The sequence below is a fragment of the Camelus dromedarius genome, chromosome 21 (assembly GCF_036321535.1).
Source record: "Camelus dromedarius isolate mCamDro1 chromosome 21, mCamDro1.pat, whole genome shotgun sequence".
In the NCBI taxonomy this organism is placed as follows: domain Eukaryota; kingdom Metazoa; phylum Chordata; class Mammalia; order Artiodactyla; family Camelidae; genus Camelus; species Camelus dromedarius.
Genome location: NC_087456.1, coordinates 28158492 through 28178271, shown reverse-complemented (window position 1 = coordinate 28178271; position 19780 = coordinate 28158492). Strand labels below are relative to the sequence as shown.

At 39.5% G+C, this 19780-nt stretch overlaps 1 protein-coding gene across 1 annotated transcript in view; it reads right to left on the bottom strand.

Annotated features, from left to right (window-relative positions):
- LOC105100345 (usherin) overlaps positions 1 to 19780 on the bottom strand; it is a 370866-nt gene that overhangs the window by 110767 nt on the left and 240319 nt on the right. Inside the window, exons 28-32 of the mRNA XM_064477011.1 lie at positions 12406 to 12629; positions 7683 to 7887; positions 3959 to 4156; positions 3299 to 3453; positions 1176 to 1374 (exon numbers count right to left, since the gene is read on the bottom strand). Coding sequence (XP_064333081.1) covers positions 1176 to 1374; positions 3299 to 3453; positions 3959 to 4156; positions 7683 to 7887; positions 12406 to 12629 — 981 coding nt within the window. The remainder of the gene's footprint in view (positions 1 to 1175; positions 1375 to 3298; positions 3454 to 3958; positions 4157 to 7682; positions 7888 to 12405; positions 12630 to 19780) is intronic.

Here is a 19780-nt window from a genome sequence, read left to right as displayed (position 1 = left end):
GGAAGGCATTCACTCAGGAGGCCTTGGAGGGAGGCTGCTGACAATAGGGAAAAAATAAAAATGTGGAAACTCTTGCCTGGGTTCTCAGAATCTAAACAAACTTATGCAACCGTTTTGAATGATTCACCCGCTCTAAATAATGAACTAAGTTACTTCATTTCTTAGAGTAGTCTCTTCTGCAAAATAGGGGTAATCTCTCTACCCCACAGGTTAGTGATGTGGTTCAAATTAGATACGACATGACAAGGGCTTAGGATTGTATTTGACCCATATTAAATTCACTTATTCCTCAAACATTTCTTTAGCCCCTACTGACATGTCATGGATTATTCTAGGTGCTAAAGCTACAATACTAAACTAAGTAGAGATGGTCTCTGAGAACCTGGAGCTTACATCCCAGTGGAAGGAGACATAAAAAGATAACTAAAAAACAAACACTATCAGGCAGTAAAGAGGTCTGTGATGAAAATACAAGAAGGAGATGTGATGGTATATTAGAGAAGTTGCTCTAGACCAGGCAAGTCAGAAGACACATCTCTTCAGAAGTGACATTCAAACTGAAACATTGTAATTATTATTATAATCACTGCTAGTAATTACCTGACAATATACTACTATACTGAACCATTATTATATTATTAAAGCTAATTATAATACATAATGTCCTAATAAGCAACAAAAATAACACAATTACTATTAATTAATGTTAATAATAATAATAACAAATGGTCACAACCAGTCAACTGTCAACTATTCTGTGCATTAATTTCCCACTCGGTGGAAAAACGTTAGCCTCCAGCTGATTTTCCTCCTGCCCTCCAGTACGTTCTTGGCTATCTTAGTCCCATTATCTGAGTGTATCCTTGGGGAATGAAAACGCATCTTACTGTTTGTCTGAAAAAAAAAAAAAACTTAATACCGATGCAAAAACCCTACACACAATGCATATCAAAGCCAAATATAAATTATTTCTGAAGTTATCTGCTGTTGTGGCTTATTGCTGCCAGTGTGGGCTCTTCTATTAGCACGGATAAGTGGGACCTGACCATATGTCAAGAGAACACGTCCTTTAGAAGTGACCTCATATATCAAACACACACCCCTGGGATGCTTCGCCCCCCTAAGCACAATGACAGACTCTTCCGGTAGGTTTTCCTCTTTTTTTTCCCCCTCACCTGTGACCGTATGCTGCCTCCTGTCAGTGGTGTCAGTGTAGATGAGACCTTTCCCAACCTGCCTGAGCTGGTACTCTTTAATGACGCCATTTGGCTTCGGAGGGACATCCCAGCTCATATGCAGGGCCTCTGCACTGGGGGCCATGATTCTTGGCGCAGGGATGCTCTGCGGAACTCCTTGGGTCATAGCTGCAACTACCTGAAAATACAGGAATTAAACAGCAATTTAGGGGAATAGTACACTGCGTATTCTGATCAATGAGAATGTCACTTTTGTTTTAAAATGTTGTTGTCTGGCCTGGCATATCATTAGCAGGGCTTGGAGAAGTAGTCCTCCTTTTTTTTTTTTTTAAATTCCTTCCCTCCCATCCTATTCAAACAATGAAATCTGACCTTGAATATATTACATAAGTTTCAGACGACCATTTATCACCACAGGCTCAGCCACAATTCTGACGGCAGAGTGCAGCCCTCAGTTTAAACAAGTAAAATCTGGCTGGCAGACTGTCGTCCTAGAGAACTCTTGATAACTCTTTTCCATATGGCCCGTCGCTGTCTTTGCATTTTAACAGCCTGATTTTGTACATTTTAAGCACCGGTAAATTTGGAGCAAAACCCACATCTGAACTTGCTTGCATATAATGTGCCGTGAACAGTATAAACGGGCAGCGTTTTCTGCACTCTCCCTAGGATACCCAGGATGACTTTAGACCACCAATGCTCTAGAACGAGCGCCAAGTGAGTAGAAAAAAAAGAAAAAGTGGAAATCAACTAGTTATCTGCTCAACATTGTCAAAACATGTATTTTTGGATGCAAATTGGCCGCATTTGTTTTCTCACAGAATAACTCTGATTTCACTTCTTTCCTGGTTGGTGTGGCATCCCACCCGCAGGCGCGGCCAAAAGCACGGAATTCTTCTAGGACCGCTTGGACCATCACTTTTCATTGGGCCAATCAGCTGCCGTCTGGCTAGGCTGTGGCCAATCAGCTGCCGTCTGGCTAGGCGGTGGCGGGCAGAGATGCTTCTGAACGAGAAGATGCTCCCTGCGCTGCGGCTGATGAGTCTCACTGAACATTTGCCTTCGAAGGTTCTTGCCCAGTGTGTGAAAATGCTGCTCTTCTCAAGTTTTAACTGGGTTTCCTCTGACGAGGCTGGTGTCCCCAAGGCGACTCATCATCTACGGTCTTCTGTCTTTCTCTCCTCCCTATGTGACGACAGTCACGCTCCTTGCTTCAACTTCCCTCGTAGATCTTTCTAGCAATTTTCAGTCACGTCTTAATCCAGCTTCTGACTAGACATTTCCACTTAAAGTGCCAAATAATATTTTCTTCCACCATTCTGCTCTCTGCTCCTCCTCTTAAATGTATTTTTTAAAGCTTCTAAAGTGTTAATCTTAGTCTTTACTTTTTTTTTCTTTCTTTTTTTTTTTTTGTTGTTGTTGTTTGTTTGTTTGTTTTTTGTTTGATTTGCTTTCAGAATGGCGCCATGATCTATAGACTGGTCAAACCAGGTATCTTCAAAATACCCATGATACTTTCCTTTTATCCCCCCCCCAGTTGACTACAGAGTCCTGTACATTTTGTCCCCTGGAATCTCTTGTATCTTTCTGATATTCTCCATTCTGACCTCTGTTGCATGAATTCAGATCCTCATTATTTTCTGTCAAGGCTGTTGCAGAAGGCTTAGAACCATTTTATTTTCTGTCAGGCTCCTTTGCCCTTTACTCTGTTTTTCAAGAGTAGGCAACTGGGTTGAAATGATGTTTAAATAGAAACCTTTTCAAACTGAGAAATGGTTTGGGAATTATTATGGATTTATAGCAGAACATCTAAAAATAGCTGGTGGAGGAAAAGTAGATTAAGGGGTAATACTGGTTTAAGTTTTCCTTTCTCTTTTTATCTTTTGATTAATGAAACACTGATACGTGAATAAATCTCCCTTCCAGTGATCTCTCCTTTCTGGCAGAAGTGTTAGTACCCAGTTGAGATGTCTTATGAATGCCCCACTTTACTGGTGCAGACATTGCTTTCTATCATTGGAAAAAATTACTCACAGTCTGGACCTTCATATTATCTTAACACTGGATAATTTTGTCCAGAGTTTAAAGCAAACTCCTCTCACCTCGCTGCTGGTGGCACAGCCAGAAATCGTGCAAGCTTTCAGCTGGTATGAATATTCTTGAAAAGGCTGAATTCCTTTCATATCAGAGAAGCTCAGTGATGTTCCTTGAAAACGTTCAATTCCATTTCGGAGAATAATGTAGTGAATAATAGGACCTAAAGGAGGCAGAGAAACACCTGAACTTGAATGTCAGGTTCTATTAACTATTTGCAAACAAATTAGAGTTCTGAAGGAATGGGATAATATAGCATTACTTAATTTTAGTTTACTATTATATTGCTATGTTCAAACAGTTCTTAATTACACTTGCCCTTATGGAGGAGATAGATTCTTCGTGTAAATAATCAGAGTCAACTGTTTATTTCCTTTCACTATCAAACATTTACTTTCAAAATAGTTTGCCTTCCTTTAACATGCTTTGCTTGTTTGAAAGAAGCTCATATAAAGGCTGGGAGTCAAGAAAAAAATTTTTTTGGCTAAAAATCTGTGAGGGCCATTTCACAAAATGAATGATTAGTTGGCATCTACCTAAAGTTCCCTCTACCAGCAAATTCCTTTTAGTGGTTAGATGCATGCCAGTTAAATGTAGACTACACTAATTTCAATTTCCTTATGGATTTACTGGATTATGTTATTTCAATTTTAAAAATAGCTTAATACCATTTGATTGTATAGGTTTCTTCCAGTTTAAGACTATTACGTCATCAAGATGATCCATTTTGGTCCACCTGGGGGGACTCACTCCCTGAGGAGTGTCTTCTTTTGTTCTGGCTCTAATGGCCTCGCTGAATCCTCGCCCATAGCTATTCCAAGCAGAAATCCTATACTCATATGTCGTGTAGGGCTCCAGGTTTACATCTGGAAAGACAGAAATCAGACAGTGAGGTTTTTTTTTTTTTAATTTTTATTATTTTTACCATCATATTGAAAATGACTATCAAAACCTTAAATACTTAAAAATAAATGTTTAATGCCCTAATCTCATTGTGTGTAAATAAAACTCTAATATCTTTACTTTCTAAGTTGTAGAAACATTGTTTCTTAAATGCAGAGATATGAAATGCACAGACTAGAATTCATCTTTCTGAAGAGAGAAATATGGACACATTAAATAAATGAATAAAAAATAAAAGCACGAGACTGATGTACATTAGATGTTAATGTGGCCCAAGTTCACGATCTCTTTACTGCTGTAGAGGCAGGCTTGGCAAAATTTTCTATAATTTCATTATTATAAATGTTACCAATTATTACATTGTCAATATGACTTTATTCAATTATTATAAGAATTATAATGTAGTTGTTATGAGACACAGGACTTGAAACTTAGCTTCTCATGGTAAAATTTTAGTGAATAAATATAAATTCACACTGTACTATATATATGAAGTATACTGTACTAGATACACTTTCTTCCACCTTCCACCAAACCAGAACTGAAACTAAAACCAAAAACAAGCAATCTAATTTAAAACAACAAAACCAACCTGCTGAGATTTTTGGTCTGGCAAAAATTTTATTAGATAATCATCCATGTGATCAACAGTGTCCCAGACATCTTAGTTCGGTTTTAAGCTTTAATTACTTCAGAAGTACAAATGCTACAAATTTACCCAAAAATTCCTTGAAAATTTAATTATTTAAATCTGCTTTCCACTGACTTAATTCTGTGAATTTTGAATATGTACATGTGTACTTTTGTGTGGCTGTTTCTGGATGACTCTTTCTCAGGCAGAAGCATCAGAAGAGGTCCTCCCTGGCTGCCTGGCCATCTGCTTTATCTCCGCTGGGGGCAGGGTCAGTTCTCAGTCCCATCCACTTGGATTATTGAACCATATTCTCCTTATATGCATCTCCTTACAATAAACCCTGCTCTGCCTATTTTATAGAATTAGTATGTAAATAAAATGTAATAATTCATGTTGCAGAACTTCATAAAATGTAAATTGCTGCACAAATGTAATCCATCTTCATTTTCTCTAGTCAGAGGGTATCAGCTGCTTTGTACCTGTCATGACCACCAGTGGATCGCCAAATCCTCCCTCTGCCTTGGTCCGAGATCTCTTGGCTAGAGCCTACATTTCCCAGTTTTCTTTGCAGTTTGGGGTAGTCACATGTCTGATCTCAACAATGGAAGGGATACGGGCAACTTGTGCATCACGTTGTAAAGAGAAAATCACTTGCCTTCCGTTAGCATTCTTATCCCCTCCTGATGGGCTGGAATGAGGGTGTCGTGGTAACTCAGGCTGCACCCCGTGGAAGCAGGATGAGGAGTCTGGATCCTGAAAGACCTTGTTGGGGTGAGCTGCTCAGACCATCCACCTACCCACAAATCATAACTATATATTTGAATCTCTTGCTATAGCAGATAAACTGTTCATTGCGAAGAACTGTTATTCTGTGCCTTTCAAGTTCATGTTGCCATTTCTAAATTCAGTTGTGGGAACTCTCCATGCTTCATTTCTGTTCTTTCCTCCACTGAATTTCATTCTTCTCCCTTTTACCTTTGTTTCTGTATTTTCCTATGAAACCTGGTCGTTCAAAGATGTTCCCAGCCCATGAAGGCATCTTTTTCGCTTCACACATAAGGAATCATGTGTTGAAATTTTGCCTTTCCTCAATTCTGTCTCTCATTTCTCAGAGCTCTTTTTTTTTTTTCCTGTGCCAGAATTTCCAACTCTTCTTTTTTTAAAAAAAAATCTTGTTATCTCAACATTATTTTATTTGTCACATAGGGCTAGTATTCTGATAAGAAAGGGTTTTGATTTTGGAGGGTGTGTTTGTTCCATATTCACTTCTTAATTGCTGAAATGTCCCATACCTATTTGTCTTCAGTCATTTTTTTTTAGTTGACAGAGTAATCCTTCAAAAATGCATATATAATTGTGTCATTGCATTGCTTTAAAAAGGTTTAATATCCACTCATAAAGAAAAAGTTTTTTTTTTTTTAAATTGAAGTGTAGTTGATTTACAATGTTAGTTTCAGGTGTACAGCAAAGTGATTAAGTCATACATATACATACATACATATGTATATTTTCAGCTTCTTTTCCATTATGGCTCATGACAAGACATTGAATATAGTTCCCTGTGCTGCACAGTAGGTCTCTAGTTGTGTATTTTATATATAGCAGTGTGTGTCTGTTAATCCCAAACTCCTAACTGATCCCTCTCTACTCTTCCCCCTCCGATAATCACAGTTCATTCCCTGTGTCCATGAAGAACAGACTCTATAGCGTGGCATGAAAGGCCTTCGCAATCTGGCCCCCGCTCTTTGGCCTCATCTGCGTTATTTTCTCCCTCGTTTTTTTTGGGGGGGGGGTAGGTTTATTTATTTGTTTGTTTGTTATTAATGGAGGTACTGGGGATTGAACCCAGGACCCTGTGCATGCTAAGCAGGCAACTATAGAACTGAGCTATAACCTCCCCCCATACCTTCTCCCTCTTATATGTGCTGCATCCATATCGAGGCTCTTGTTGTTTTTCAAACCTGCTGGGCTTCCTCTTGCTTCCTGAGTTTTGCATATGCTGTTCTCTCTGCCTGGTCTACCTGCCCTTAGCTTGTCCTTCAGTTCTCAGCTCAGGCACAGTATCCTTCCTGAAGTCCTTCCTCACCCTCCAGGCTGGGCTAGGTGTCTTCAACACACTGCCAACGCATCCTATGCCTGCTTTGCTTACTTCTATCATAGGACTTACCTGCACATCGCGCCTCACGTTACGGTGCACAGCCAAGCCTGAGAACTGCTATCTTGGACTAATGCAGTAGGGTCAAGAAGGGGCTTGGAAATTAATATTTTCAATAACCATGAAAGTTACTGTTCCCAGGCTGGTGGCCTTCCTGGGAGAACACCAGGTTGTGAGGGAACACATTCTCTGGACCCAGACCCAAGGTCAGGAAAGGAAAACTGGCTTTACACTGAGCAGTCTATCTCTTCCTTGGAATGATGCTTCCAAGTCTTAGTGATCAGACAGGTTTTACCTCTTTTCTGCTTGCAAGAAGAACAGCATTCATTCGTGGCATTTATTGAAAATCTGCACTCAAACTTCTGAGAAAGAAAGTTAGGCTTACTGAAAATTAACTGGATAGACCATAAAAGGGCACAAAAGTAATTTCTTTCTCTCTTCTTTATTCTCTACAGGTTTGCTTTAAGATAGCATGTGTCCTTGTTTAAAGTTAGACTTCGAAAAACTTCAAACTACTAACTTAACAGAACCAGATTGTGCCTTTCATTACCTTGTAACCAGCTGACCCACAAGTATGATGGACTTAACAGATACTAGGTTAAGGAGGGAGATGAGATCAGAGGGAAAGAAATCTACATTTTCAGTAGCTTTTCACCACCCCCTCTTGTAAGGCATGGGCAGGCAGCTCCCCTTCTATTACCTGTGAAGGAGAGTTTGTTGACACTTCCTGTATGAACAGTCTCTTCAGCCGATGAGCATATGTCTTCGATTGATTCCCTCCTGATGGAATTGTGAGACCCTCTTATCACAGCACAAACGTGGCTGGTAGAGTTGAAGTCGCACCTGCCGCAGTGGGCTGTGGCTTCCATGGATGCTGGGCAGATGGTCCCGCATGCTTTGGTTTCCTGAGTCAAGTGGAAGAGGCGGGGAGAGTGGGGAAGGGCATTGCAAAATGTCATTTAGACACGTGCCGGGTAAGCCTGTACAACTTTCAAAGGAAATTTTCTTCCTTTGCGTTCATGAACGAGCATCTCAAAATGCACACAGAGAAACGAAGGCAGTCTGTATGCTAGAAAGAGCGGTTACTTTCAAATGACACAGATTTGGATTCAAAATCCAGTTTGTAACTTCCTAGTGCTGTGACCTTGAGCAAGTCTCTTAGAGTCTCAAAGCCTCAGCTTCTTCCAGGAGGGAATGGAAATTCAGTTTACCACACGGGTTTGTCGTGTGGCTCAAACGAGACAGCACGTAAATGCTTTACGCTTAGTGGATACACTATAAATAGTAACAGTCGACATTATTTTATTATTGTTACTTTGACACTTTCCTAATGGAGTTTTAGAGAAAATAAAAATGTGCTATTTTACAATCTGCACTTTCTGTGCTGGGAAGTGGGAATCTCCACGAGCACATTCTTGATTTGGGAAAGTTGGACCAATAAGAAGTATGCCACATTCAAGTTTTAGAAAATCTAAATATTTCATAAACTGTCACTATAATAATAATTATATATACACATACACATATATATATATATATATATAAGGTTTTTCTCTGGTGAATCTCTAGACTTGTTACAGTTATAAGTCCTAGTATGTTCTAATCTCAGAAGATGAAATATTCCATCATCTCAAATTACAGGAGATACAAATAAGGTCATATTCTTATAATACGAAGCTCTACTTCAATCTTCCCTTTCTATAGGTAGCATGACTTATTTAAAATAATTTTTGCTATTTAAAATGGATCTGCCTTTACTCTCTCTCATCTAAGATACTCTCCCAATGGTAGTCAAAATAAAGTCCATTTAAATAAGGTGAATTGAACATGTGCATTTATCTTTATTTCCTCTTAAAGCCCAACCGAATGACAGTACAGGAACACAGAAAAGTCCAAGGGAACAAGAAGGGCGCTAACATACGTTTATGGGAAGCTGGGAAGTGGATGGATGTGGCAGGGACAATGTTATGTGCCCAGTATGCCCATTTTTGCCTTTTCTCCCTGGAAATTTCAAGTCCAGTTACAACAGGAGAAGTCACGTGACTAGAAATGTCTGTATGACTAGGATGCAGAAGAGGTGTATTCTGCATCCAGGGACGACCTGTAAATGTGTAATTATTCATTCCATCCTTTTTTTCCCTCGTGAAGCCCCACAAGATGGAAGGGACTCAGGTTCCTGAGATGTTGCTCAGAGAAGAGCTGCCAAAAGCACACTGGACTGTAACGTGAAAGGCTTTAAAAAATTCATCCTATTGACCTGTTCTACACACGAGGACATCTGTTTTCACCTCAGCATAGTCCAGTGCATTCTAGCAAAAACATACAGCAGTGATTTGAGGTTAGATGTTGCCTGAACAACAGTAGCAACAACCCCCTGACACATGTGGCGCTGGCTCAGTGGCTAAGCGAACTGTGGCAAAGAAAGAGATGCTGGGGTTTGGGACATCGAGGAGTTCTGTTAGGCTGTGGCTGAGTATTCAGTAAACCTGTGCCCAGGGCTAACTGTGAGAGTAAGCCAAGTGCTCCGGAACTCCCAGTTCTTGGGGAGGAGGTCAGAAGCTAGAGCACGAGCAGGATGTGTGGGTTGTTACAGATGCACCTGATGAAGTATTATAAAATGAGAAAGGCTTAGAAAATAGCTGGTGATACTAAAAAAGAAAATAGAGAGGGTCCACTGAAAGGTATAAACTAGGAGGCAGAGTGGGAAAAATACATAAAAGCCTGTGCATTGCACAGTGAGAGCCTCAGCCTTCTTTTCCACTGAATTTCCCATATGGCAGCCACACATGTACCCCATCCTGACACAGGATGGAGTATTAAGGATATAGTTAAATACACTTGTTGAGGATTCTTGGTAACGTGAGTCTTCGACATAAAGCCATCTTGCCATCATGACTACCCAACTGTGCTCCCCACTGATGGACGTTTATGTGTAGTGATGTTTCCATCAGCCTCCAAAGGAAAGAAGAGGTTTAAAAACATAGAAAAAAAGAATTCAGAAGAAGCAAAATTAAGCAAAGAAAAAAATAAAATCAAAAGACAAAATTAAAAGCCTCCAAACAAAGGAGACAATTCAAGGAATAAAGCAAGCAAACAATTAAAAAATCAACAATGGACTATTTCCAGAAGGATAAAAAAAAAGACATAGCATGAATGAAACAAGAGTAGGATGCTATAAATAAACAATAATCAGCAAAAAAAAAGAGCCCCGAAAAACTTGAAAAAATGTAATAGCTAAAAAATCCCCACATCACATCAACAGAAGGGTAGAAAGTTAAAGTTAAGGTAATATCTCATCACATGGAAAACGATGAAGACTTCATCAACAAGCAAGAAGCAAGAAGAAAACAATGAATAGATATTTGGGAAGTCCAACACCCAACTGATCGGAAACACACATAAATGATAAAAAATAAAAAAGGGAGCAAATTATCAAAGAAATAATAAAACAGCATCCCCAGAGCTGAAGGCCATGAGGCTCCACCCTGAAAAAATCCACAAACAGTGTATCCTTAGGAATATTAATAGTCATGATGTTACTAACATCTATATAGAGGCTCACTGTCATGAAATTCTGGAAAAGCAGGATACAGAGAATATCTTAAAAAGTTTCACAGGAAAAAACAACACGGTAACCTACAAAGAAACAGGACTCAGAGCAGCAACAAAAGAATAAAAATGCAGAAATGCCTACAAAATCCTGGGTGGAAATCATTTTTAACCTTGAATTGTATGTCTAGCCAAACTATTGACCCAATGGGAAGGTGGAATAACAATCATTTTAGACATCAAACTCTCAAAAAATTTACCTTCCGTGCACCTGTACTCAGGGAGATAATTCTACAAAAGGAGGTAAGGCAGCAAAGAGGAACAACTGAGGTCCAGAACACAGGGAGACCAACGCAGAGGAGGAGGGAAAGGAGCTCCCAAACTGACAGCTTAGAGGAGACCTGCTGGGACAGCTGTGCAGAAATCCCAGGGGGATCCAGTCCAACTGGACCAGGAGTTGGAAATCTCCAGGGACCAGCTCTGCAGGAAGCTGAACTCCACCTGTAACACACTGCTCGAGCCAGCATTCAGAAATATTCTCCTAATCATCATAGTTTAAATATGAATTTTAAGGACAACTGCTAACTGGCCTTCATAAAGCCAGTTCAAGCCAACACAAAAGATCATGGATACATCCTGAACATCCTCCCTGAATAACGGAAGCTGTGTCTTCCTGACCAAAATGAGATGCGTGGGAATCAAATGTGAGGTGGGTAAGAACGAAACACACAGTTTCAGAAATGACACCATCACTCACAACTAACAGGCTTTCTCTCTTCATTGTTCAAGTATGAGTGCCCTTTGCAGGAGGGTCTCCTACATCGATGCCTCCTAACTTGTTATTTTAAAGGCACGTTCTCACACCACCACCAGCTCTTTAAGACCAAAAAGTACTACGCATTTAAGAAGCATGTCCTCGTCCCAACTTCTGAAAACACTGGCCTGGAATGAATTTAAACGTTGGGAACCTATGTTGGATAGATTTCTTTCACGGAACTGGCTAGTTGAAGTTGTGTTCAAGTCAGATCAATTTTTTTAAAAATTGTGTAGGCCAAAGATTATTCACTTAATGAAATACCTATTCTTTTCAACAGCTTTATGTGTCATCTTAATGTTCATTGCTGCCAAGTGCTCGCTGGGGCCCTAAGAATCTCAAGACTTTCTTACATCCCGAAGTATATGATGTCCACAGAACGACTGTACAGGTGCCTCGGTCAGCAGGAGTCCTTCCACTATCCGTGACTAAGACACCCATTCTTAGTCATCTCCTTAGGACAAATTACTACTAAACACAGGAGGATGTTTGGGGTTTAAATGTCCATAATCCTCCCCTTATAATCTTGGGTTTCCAGAGTCCTGGGTCAAGTTTAATGCTAACAAGCAAGGCACAGTTGTATATGAAGCATCTCAACATACAAACACAAAGCATGCCCGCACACGTCTGTTCACGCCTGTGGTTGGCTGGCTTTTGCTGATCTGGATAGAAACACCACTCAGTGAACGTGCTGGATCCAAGGTCTCTATAAAGGACAGTGAGGGACTACGGCTGGGAGGCTGGAGGGAGGACGCCGAATTTCCCTCCATCTCCATCCAGGGCCCCGGGCCGGCTCTCTCAGCCTCTGGACGTTCTGTCTGCACTAATCTCAAGCACCGCTAAAGCTTCCTGAGAACAGCTAATCATTATTAATTCCTTTAGAATTCATTGCAATAACATCAATCATAGCGAACTCATTTGGTATTAATATGGATGTAATGTGAAAATGAATAATGCACACAGGAGTTTTTATATTCCTATTTTAGAAAAATAGTTATGAACAATGTATTTCTCTTGCCATTGTCAAATCAGCGCCTCTGAGAGGTTTTCTATCAATTACCTTCATCATCATTCCAGTTGAAATCTTGTCAGAGCAAACATATTTCAAAGGATTATATCCAACTCCATTACAGCATCTCTGGCTCTTTGGAATAAGTTCAGTCTCACAGCATTTTACTGGCACTGGGTCATTCTTTTTAACATGTGCTTTAGACTCTCCACTGGAAGCTGAACAGCATATGGTATCTGACATATTCACATAATCCTGCCCGCAACAGAACATCCCTGCAACAATAAAATGTTATATATGAATATGAAATAAAAAAAGGGAAGACAACTGAGGCTGCTATAAAGTTTGGTGTAAAAATGTCAGACTCGGGCAGTAGCTGAAATGGTACAATACCTAAGGTGGCATTTCCCAACCAAGGTGATTTAGATGTGCCATGAGGGGTCCTTCTTACTAAGAGCACCAGGCACTAATTAGGTAAAGAACACACAAGAGGAAGTGCTCTAAAATCATTCAGCGGGGCCAAACTTCTCCCATGCTCCTATAAAAAATGGTCGGATTCCTGTCGTGAGAATTACCTGCCCATCTTGTGATGATAACATCTTGTTGTAGAAAAAGGAGGTGTTAACCCAGAGAAACTCAGAAGAAAACTCTAGAAATTCACAAGGGAGAAAAGGTCACCTGAGCACTCTGGGCTAAGAGGCCAGGCAGTGGAGACGAAGCCCCATCCTGGAACTGGAGACACAGTGGAAGAATCTTGTTAAGTTTTTGGCCGGCTTTGTCTCAGGTACAAATATTTACTTCTTGTGACTCCAGCAGCAACTGTAGCCATTCTTTCATCACGAGATAGATTTGTACTCAAAGTCTATCTCACCAATCAGGTGAACTATTCGACCACCATTTTTTGGGCTGCACCGCATTCTAGACCCATCACTAGACGTGGGTTGGAGGCTCGGGGCAGTGGCAGAAAGACCTTGCAGAGTGGATCACTGCGCTCCACTTCTCAGTGAAAGACGGAGGCTGAGACACCAGCCTCCTTCCTCCCACCAGATTCAGTTTAACTGCCTGTGTGCACATCATTTAAATCTTGCCTCAGAAGAGGTAACAGCGGAAATTTAGACATAAAAGCCTGAATAAATAAACAATACTCTCGAGTCAGATTAAGCTAGAAATTAAGGTGCCTGTACCCCATGTCACAGTGCTATCAGATTAGAATTTATTTCCAGTTATACAGCAGCACAATGCGATGAATGATTTATTTTAATTAGAATTTTGTTTATTTATTATTAGTCCTGGCTGATAACATAAAGAACCTCAACTTCAGAGTGCCCTGGGGTCCCAAATTGTTTAATCGGGTCCTGTACAAATACCTACATTATGGAAAACCCTCCTAATGACAGACCAATGAGTTTTAAGTGCTTTTTGTTTTTTTAAGAATCACAGAGAGTAGACACTGACTTGGCGCATGCCACGGATGTTTATCCACACGTGACTCCAGAGAAAACGCTTACTGATCTTTCCACTTTAAAAATATCTCCCCATATTTAAAAATTTTAAATGTATGATTAACGATATACATTGATTATAACTGCATTTCAACATTCCATGTTTAAATGTGGTAACTGTTTAAAGTAATTGGTTTAAAAGTAAACTCTTTTCTTTGGTACTTTATTAATAATTTTAGTTGTTTTAACATTTCTAGGAAAGTTCTTTCAAATAAATATAACAGGGTTATCACTGTACTCTGAGTCTTGATTATGATGAGTAAAAATCACACACACACAAATTAGAAAGAAAAATCCACAGCTTCAGGTTTTATATTGTTTGGGCATTTTTTTTTCCTAATGCTTTCTGATCAGACATTTAAATACAACCTTGGATTCTGTGCTGTCATTTTTTTTTCTCCAGCAGTTTTCTTAAAATAATTCATGTTTCTATTTTAAAGAGCAATCAAAATCTGAAAACCAGTCCTTTAGGGAACAGAATACATTCTTCCCCTCTACTCCCAAATTACTTTATGGTTTCACCATGCTTTAAGTATAAAATCAAAATGCAGACACTGACCTAATTCAAAACTCCTAATCAGTCATCTGATCGCTCTGAGGGACTTTTGACAGGTCAACTAAAATTTTGATAATGAACTGTTTTTCCAGAAGGAAAAAAAAAAAGGATGTTTCCTTTCACAAAGAGCTTCATCTTTGTTTCACTGAATTAAAATTTTCAGCCAAAGATTTCACTCACATAACAAGAAGTGACTCCCTTTCTAGTTTCTTTGGTAAACCATTACTTCTTTAATTATTATCAGCCTTGTTCCAGTGTGATAAATTGCTAATTACTTAATACCCTAATCAGCGTTCATTCTTTGCACAGATAAACTGTGACAGTGCCATTAATTTAAATAGTAATTTCACTTAATGGCCAGAACGGCACACCAGATTTTTATGCAGCATTTTCTGGAGACTGCATCCATCACTGCAGCATTCTGACATAAAGATGTCTGACGTGCACTAACTCACTTAGGGAGAGCAGATGTTGCAGAGCAGAGCTGGGTAGTAATTCCCATAGTGCATCACTTCAGCATGAATGAGCTGCAAATTCAGAGACAGACAATCTTCTGAAACTGCACGGCAATAACTTCTGACCCCACCCAATTTATCACATGTAGCACTTGACTTCTGAACTTTGACACACACAATGCACAGTTTTAAATATGCCCAAAGAAAACCAAAACAGGACATGGATTATTGATGGGTGGACCTGTTCTTCCAGGGGCTCGTCATTAAATTTCTGCAAAGGCGGGGATTCTCTCTGAACAGGATGCAGATGTTACTAAAGGGGGACAGCATTGAACTGTTAGGTATTTGTTTTTGAGATCAAACAGTATAGACTGTCTTTCCAATGGATAGCTTCCATTGTATTGGATACAGCTGAGAAAGGAATGAAGGAAGGAATTTTTCACGCTCCATATTATGAATACTTCCAATGTGTTACCAACACTTAATGTCCAGGGCTGGAAAGGAGGGCATTTATAACCTATAGTCCTGATGAATTTCTAAATTGTTAATTCTGCAAAACAAGTGCTCTGTGTTTCAATAAAAAAAAAAAAAAAAACACCCAAGAATTATCATGCTTTTGAGATTAAAAATAGCAGTCATTAGAAAACAGAGTCTGGAACATGACAAATCATTGTGGAGCTCTGGGATTGACCATGGGGACCACATTTTAAGACAGAGGATTATATTTCAGGCCCAGAAGAATGTTTAAAAAAAAATAAAGGTTTGAAATTAGTTACTCTCAGGACAAACATCAAGTTGGTGGCAGAGCATGGAAAAAAAAGTGCATCTTGTCTTTACCAGAAGATGGCGCTGTGGCTACCACCACAAGCCACAGAAAGGGGAGGGTAAAACCTTCCCCCAAATTGTCGCAATGTATTATACCGCATTTATACATTACACTTTTCAAAAGTCCATCATGTCATATGGAAATCTTCTTGGGATGTCTTCTTCCAATACAAGTCTTACCTAATGGATTTCTGGGGCTGTATTTCCCTCTCTGCAAAGCGCCCAAACCCCGTCTTTTGTAACAGGACTAGCCAGTCTATTGATGTCTGAGTCCAGGACATGGGAACTCAGTACCGTATTATAAAACAGCCTCAACCCAGAATTTCATATCAAAGGCTGCATGGACAACCTGGATAACAGAAATAAGGCAACGCGTTCCAAAGTTTCCTCGTGGCTTAACAAGAAAATCCTGTTCTCTTTGAATGATAGAGAGGCTTTAATTTTCATCTTTTAATATGAAGCGATATAATCAAGTCCAACCTGAGATTGATGGCACAAATGATAAAACCATATAAGCAAACACTAAGAATAAAAAGAGTAATAAAGAGGTTTAAAATATATTCCAGGAAAATGGTTAAGAATACATATCCACCGAAATGACGCGCATGACTTTCATCCTGAGACACCTGTATAACACTCCTACACAACTCATCTGCCCAGAGAGAGCACTAAAAACATAAACGCTACCCCAGCACTTCTGTTCCAGCAGCATCTGTTAATTCACTCCATTTATAAAATACATATTGACAAAGACAACTGAACTGGGACCAGGGAGATTTGATTTGGTGTGAGAAAGTCAATTCAATGTGATTTTGTTAAAGAGCTCCTGCAGGCAAATAAAAGAGTTTAAGTAATAAAGTACATAAAGAGATGCTTTACGAGCCAGCCCCGGCTCGTGGCAGGCGCACAATGCCAGGCAGGGAGAGAGGCCAGGCTTAGGAACAATGTTATGAGATCCAAACCCGCATGCAGCAGGTATGGTGTTGCTAGGTTGAGGAGAAAAAAAGGGCCATATGGATATTCTGGAAGGTCACTGAAGGTCACAATCATTAGGGGCGACAGGAGGGAGCGGCAACAGAGAGAGGAAAAAGACATGTGGAACGTGTCTATTTTCAGTGAAACCTGCAGGGAGGTCAAAAGACTAAAAAGAGATTTTTCTTTTTTTCTCTTTTAAAAAGGATCATTCCTTCAGTCCACCATGATCACGGAGTTGACGGAACTGTGGAAGGTCATGAGAAACACTGGCGCTAATTCTGATTCCCAAGAACTGAGGAATGTCACAGTTTGCTTGAGAAATAATTGGCTCGCATGGAATACCATGGTGAAGTAAATTCGTGATTTTAAAATTTGAGTCCACGGATTGACTTCAAGGGCAGATGAAATTGCAGGCTAATCTGTGTGTGTGTGTCCTCTGTACTATTATTTCAAGTGAGGGGCTGTAATTTTCAAAAGATTCTGATAGGAGTACATGACCTCCAAAAGAGTAAGGACCCTTGTCCTGGTGGAAAGTAACTTCTACTCCATTTCTTGGAGCGGGTGCATTTTATATTTGGGCAAAAGCGTTTTAACTGACTTACCTTTCTTTCTCATTCATATCCATTCTGCCACCCACATCTAGTTTTTCTCCTTAAGTCACAGTTCTTATCATTGCATGGACTGTTGCCTGAGTACCAAATAACGTTCAGATCCTTTGGCCTACTCAGCCTTGTCTCCCTCTCTCCTCACACACGGTGTATTCCTCCAATGAACCCAATGGCTCTCTCCCACCTGCACGTGCTTTGCAGATTGCTAATTCCACACTTTAGCTCAAGCTATGCCCTTTAGCTGGAATGTCCTTCTTCCAGCCACATGTCTCAAGATCCTCCTCATTGTCTGAGGTTCCAATCCTCTCTTCACCACCTGGATCAGAGTGATAGCTCAGTCTTCAGATGGTGCTTGTATTCATCCCTCTCTATGGCCTGTGTTTAACCTTACAGCCACTTTTTTCCTGGATTAGATTGTAAATCCCTAAGGATAAGAATGGAATCCTACCTCCCATTTTTATACTCACAAAGCACTGAGAATGGTATGTTGAATACAGTCACTACATAATGCGTATTTATTGAATGAAGGAATATGGCAATTGACTTTATTTAAAATTTTTTTTCAGCTTGTTTTTAAAAAATTTTGGTCAGTTACAATGTGTCAATTTCTGGTGTACAATGTCCCAGTCAGGTATATACATACACATATTTGTTTTCATATTCTTTTTCATTACAGGTTATTATAAGATATTGAATATAGCTACCTGAGCTATACAGAAGAAATTTGTTTTTTTAAGTCTATTTTTATATGTAGTGGCTAACATTCGAAAAATCTCAAAACTCCCAAATTTATCCCTTCCCACCCTGTTTTCCCCTGGTAACCATTAGATTGTTTACTATGTCTGCAAGTCTGTTTTTGTTTTGTAGATGAGTTCATTAGTGTCCTCTTTTTTCTTTTTTTAGATTCCACATATGAGTGATATCCTATGGTATTTTTCTTTCTCTTTCTGGCTTACTTCACTTAGAATGACGATCTCTAGGTCCATCCACGTTGCTGCAAATGGCAATTGACTTTAAAAAAAAAAGCACCAGATGAGAGATAATGCTAAAATGAGATAGCTTGCTGCTTAAAGCTCTGGCTCAGTATAGTATGAGGAAGAAACATGCCGCCCCCCCCCAATACACAGGGGCCACGGTTCTGTCTTTAATGGACCTGTTTTTAGATAACTCTTTTAAAGGAGAAGAAGGTACTCAACTGGATATTCGTAGTGCAGGATAACTAACTAACTACCATGATTTTCTAGTAGACGTGATTACTAAGCCTTAAAGCAGTGGTTCTCAAAGTTTGGTGTCAGGACCCCTTTATACTTTTACAAATAATTGAGGACTCCAAATAGCTTTTGTTTATATGGGTTGTATTTGTTGACCTTTACCGGGTTAGAGCCGTAAAGCCGACATGTTTGAAATATGTATTAATTAATTCATTTACAGAAATACTAAATAGATAACATGTTAACATTAATATTTATGAAAAAGAAACACATTTTCCAAACTGAGAAAAATTAATGAGAAGAATGACATTGTTCTGTATTATTGCAAGCCTCTTAAATGTCTGGCTTAATAGAAGGAACTAAATTCTCATGCCTGCTTCTGCATTCAGCTGTTGCAGTATCATGGAAGCAACCTAAGTGGTCTACCAACAGAATAATAGATAAAGAAGATGTGGTATATTTATACAATGGAATACTACGCAGCCATAAGAATAATGGAATTATGCTATTTGCAGCAACATGGATGGACTTGGAGGGCATTAAGCTAAGTGAAATAAGTCAGACATAGAAAGACTAGTGCTGTCCAATATCATTCATATGTGGAATCTAAAAGATACAACAAACTAGTGAATATAACAAAAGAAAAAGAAGCAGACTCACAGACACAGAGAACAAGCTAGTGGTTACCAGTGGGGAGAGGGGAGAGGGGCAATATACGGGTAGGGGATTAAGAGGTACAAACGATTAGGTACAAAATAAGCTATAAGCATATATTGTACAACACAGGGAATATAGCCAATATTTTATAATAACTTTAAATGGAATATACTCTGTAAAAATTGTGAATCACTATACTGTACACCTATGAGATATAATATTGAGCATCAACTACACTTCAATAAAAAATTAAAAAAAAAAACTGTCGTAGTATCACATGTCACGTAACCTCTGGAAAATGCCTCTGTGCACTTGTGAGAGAGTGGGAGTGAAAAAGGCATATAATAGCTCAGTGTGTATTATTATGAAAACAGTTTTGATCTCACCGACCATCTGCAAAGGTCTCGGAGGCCCTCAGAAGTCCCAGGCCAGAGCCTTGCACGCATACACAGCACCCTTTCCTCTAACTTTGGCACACGTGTGGCATGCAGTCAACGCCTACTTTTCTTCTGGTCCTCTAGAAAATGTTCTCAGCTTGGTAGCCATATTATACTGGGCCTGCTCATCAGACTGGATAAACACTGATATGGTTTGGGCTGGAGAGTATCCAATGCTTGTTCAGGTATCAGAACACTCA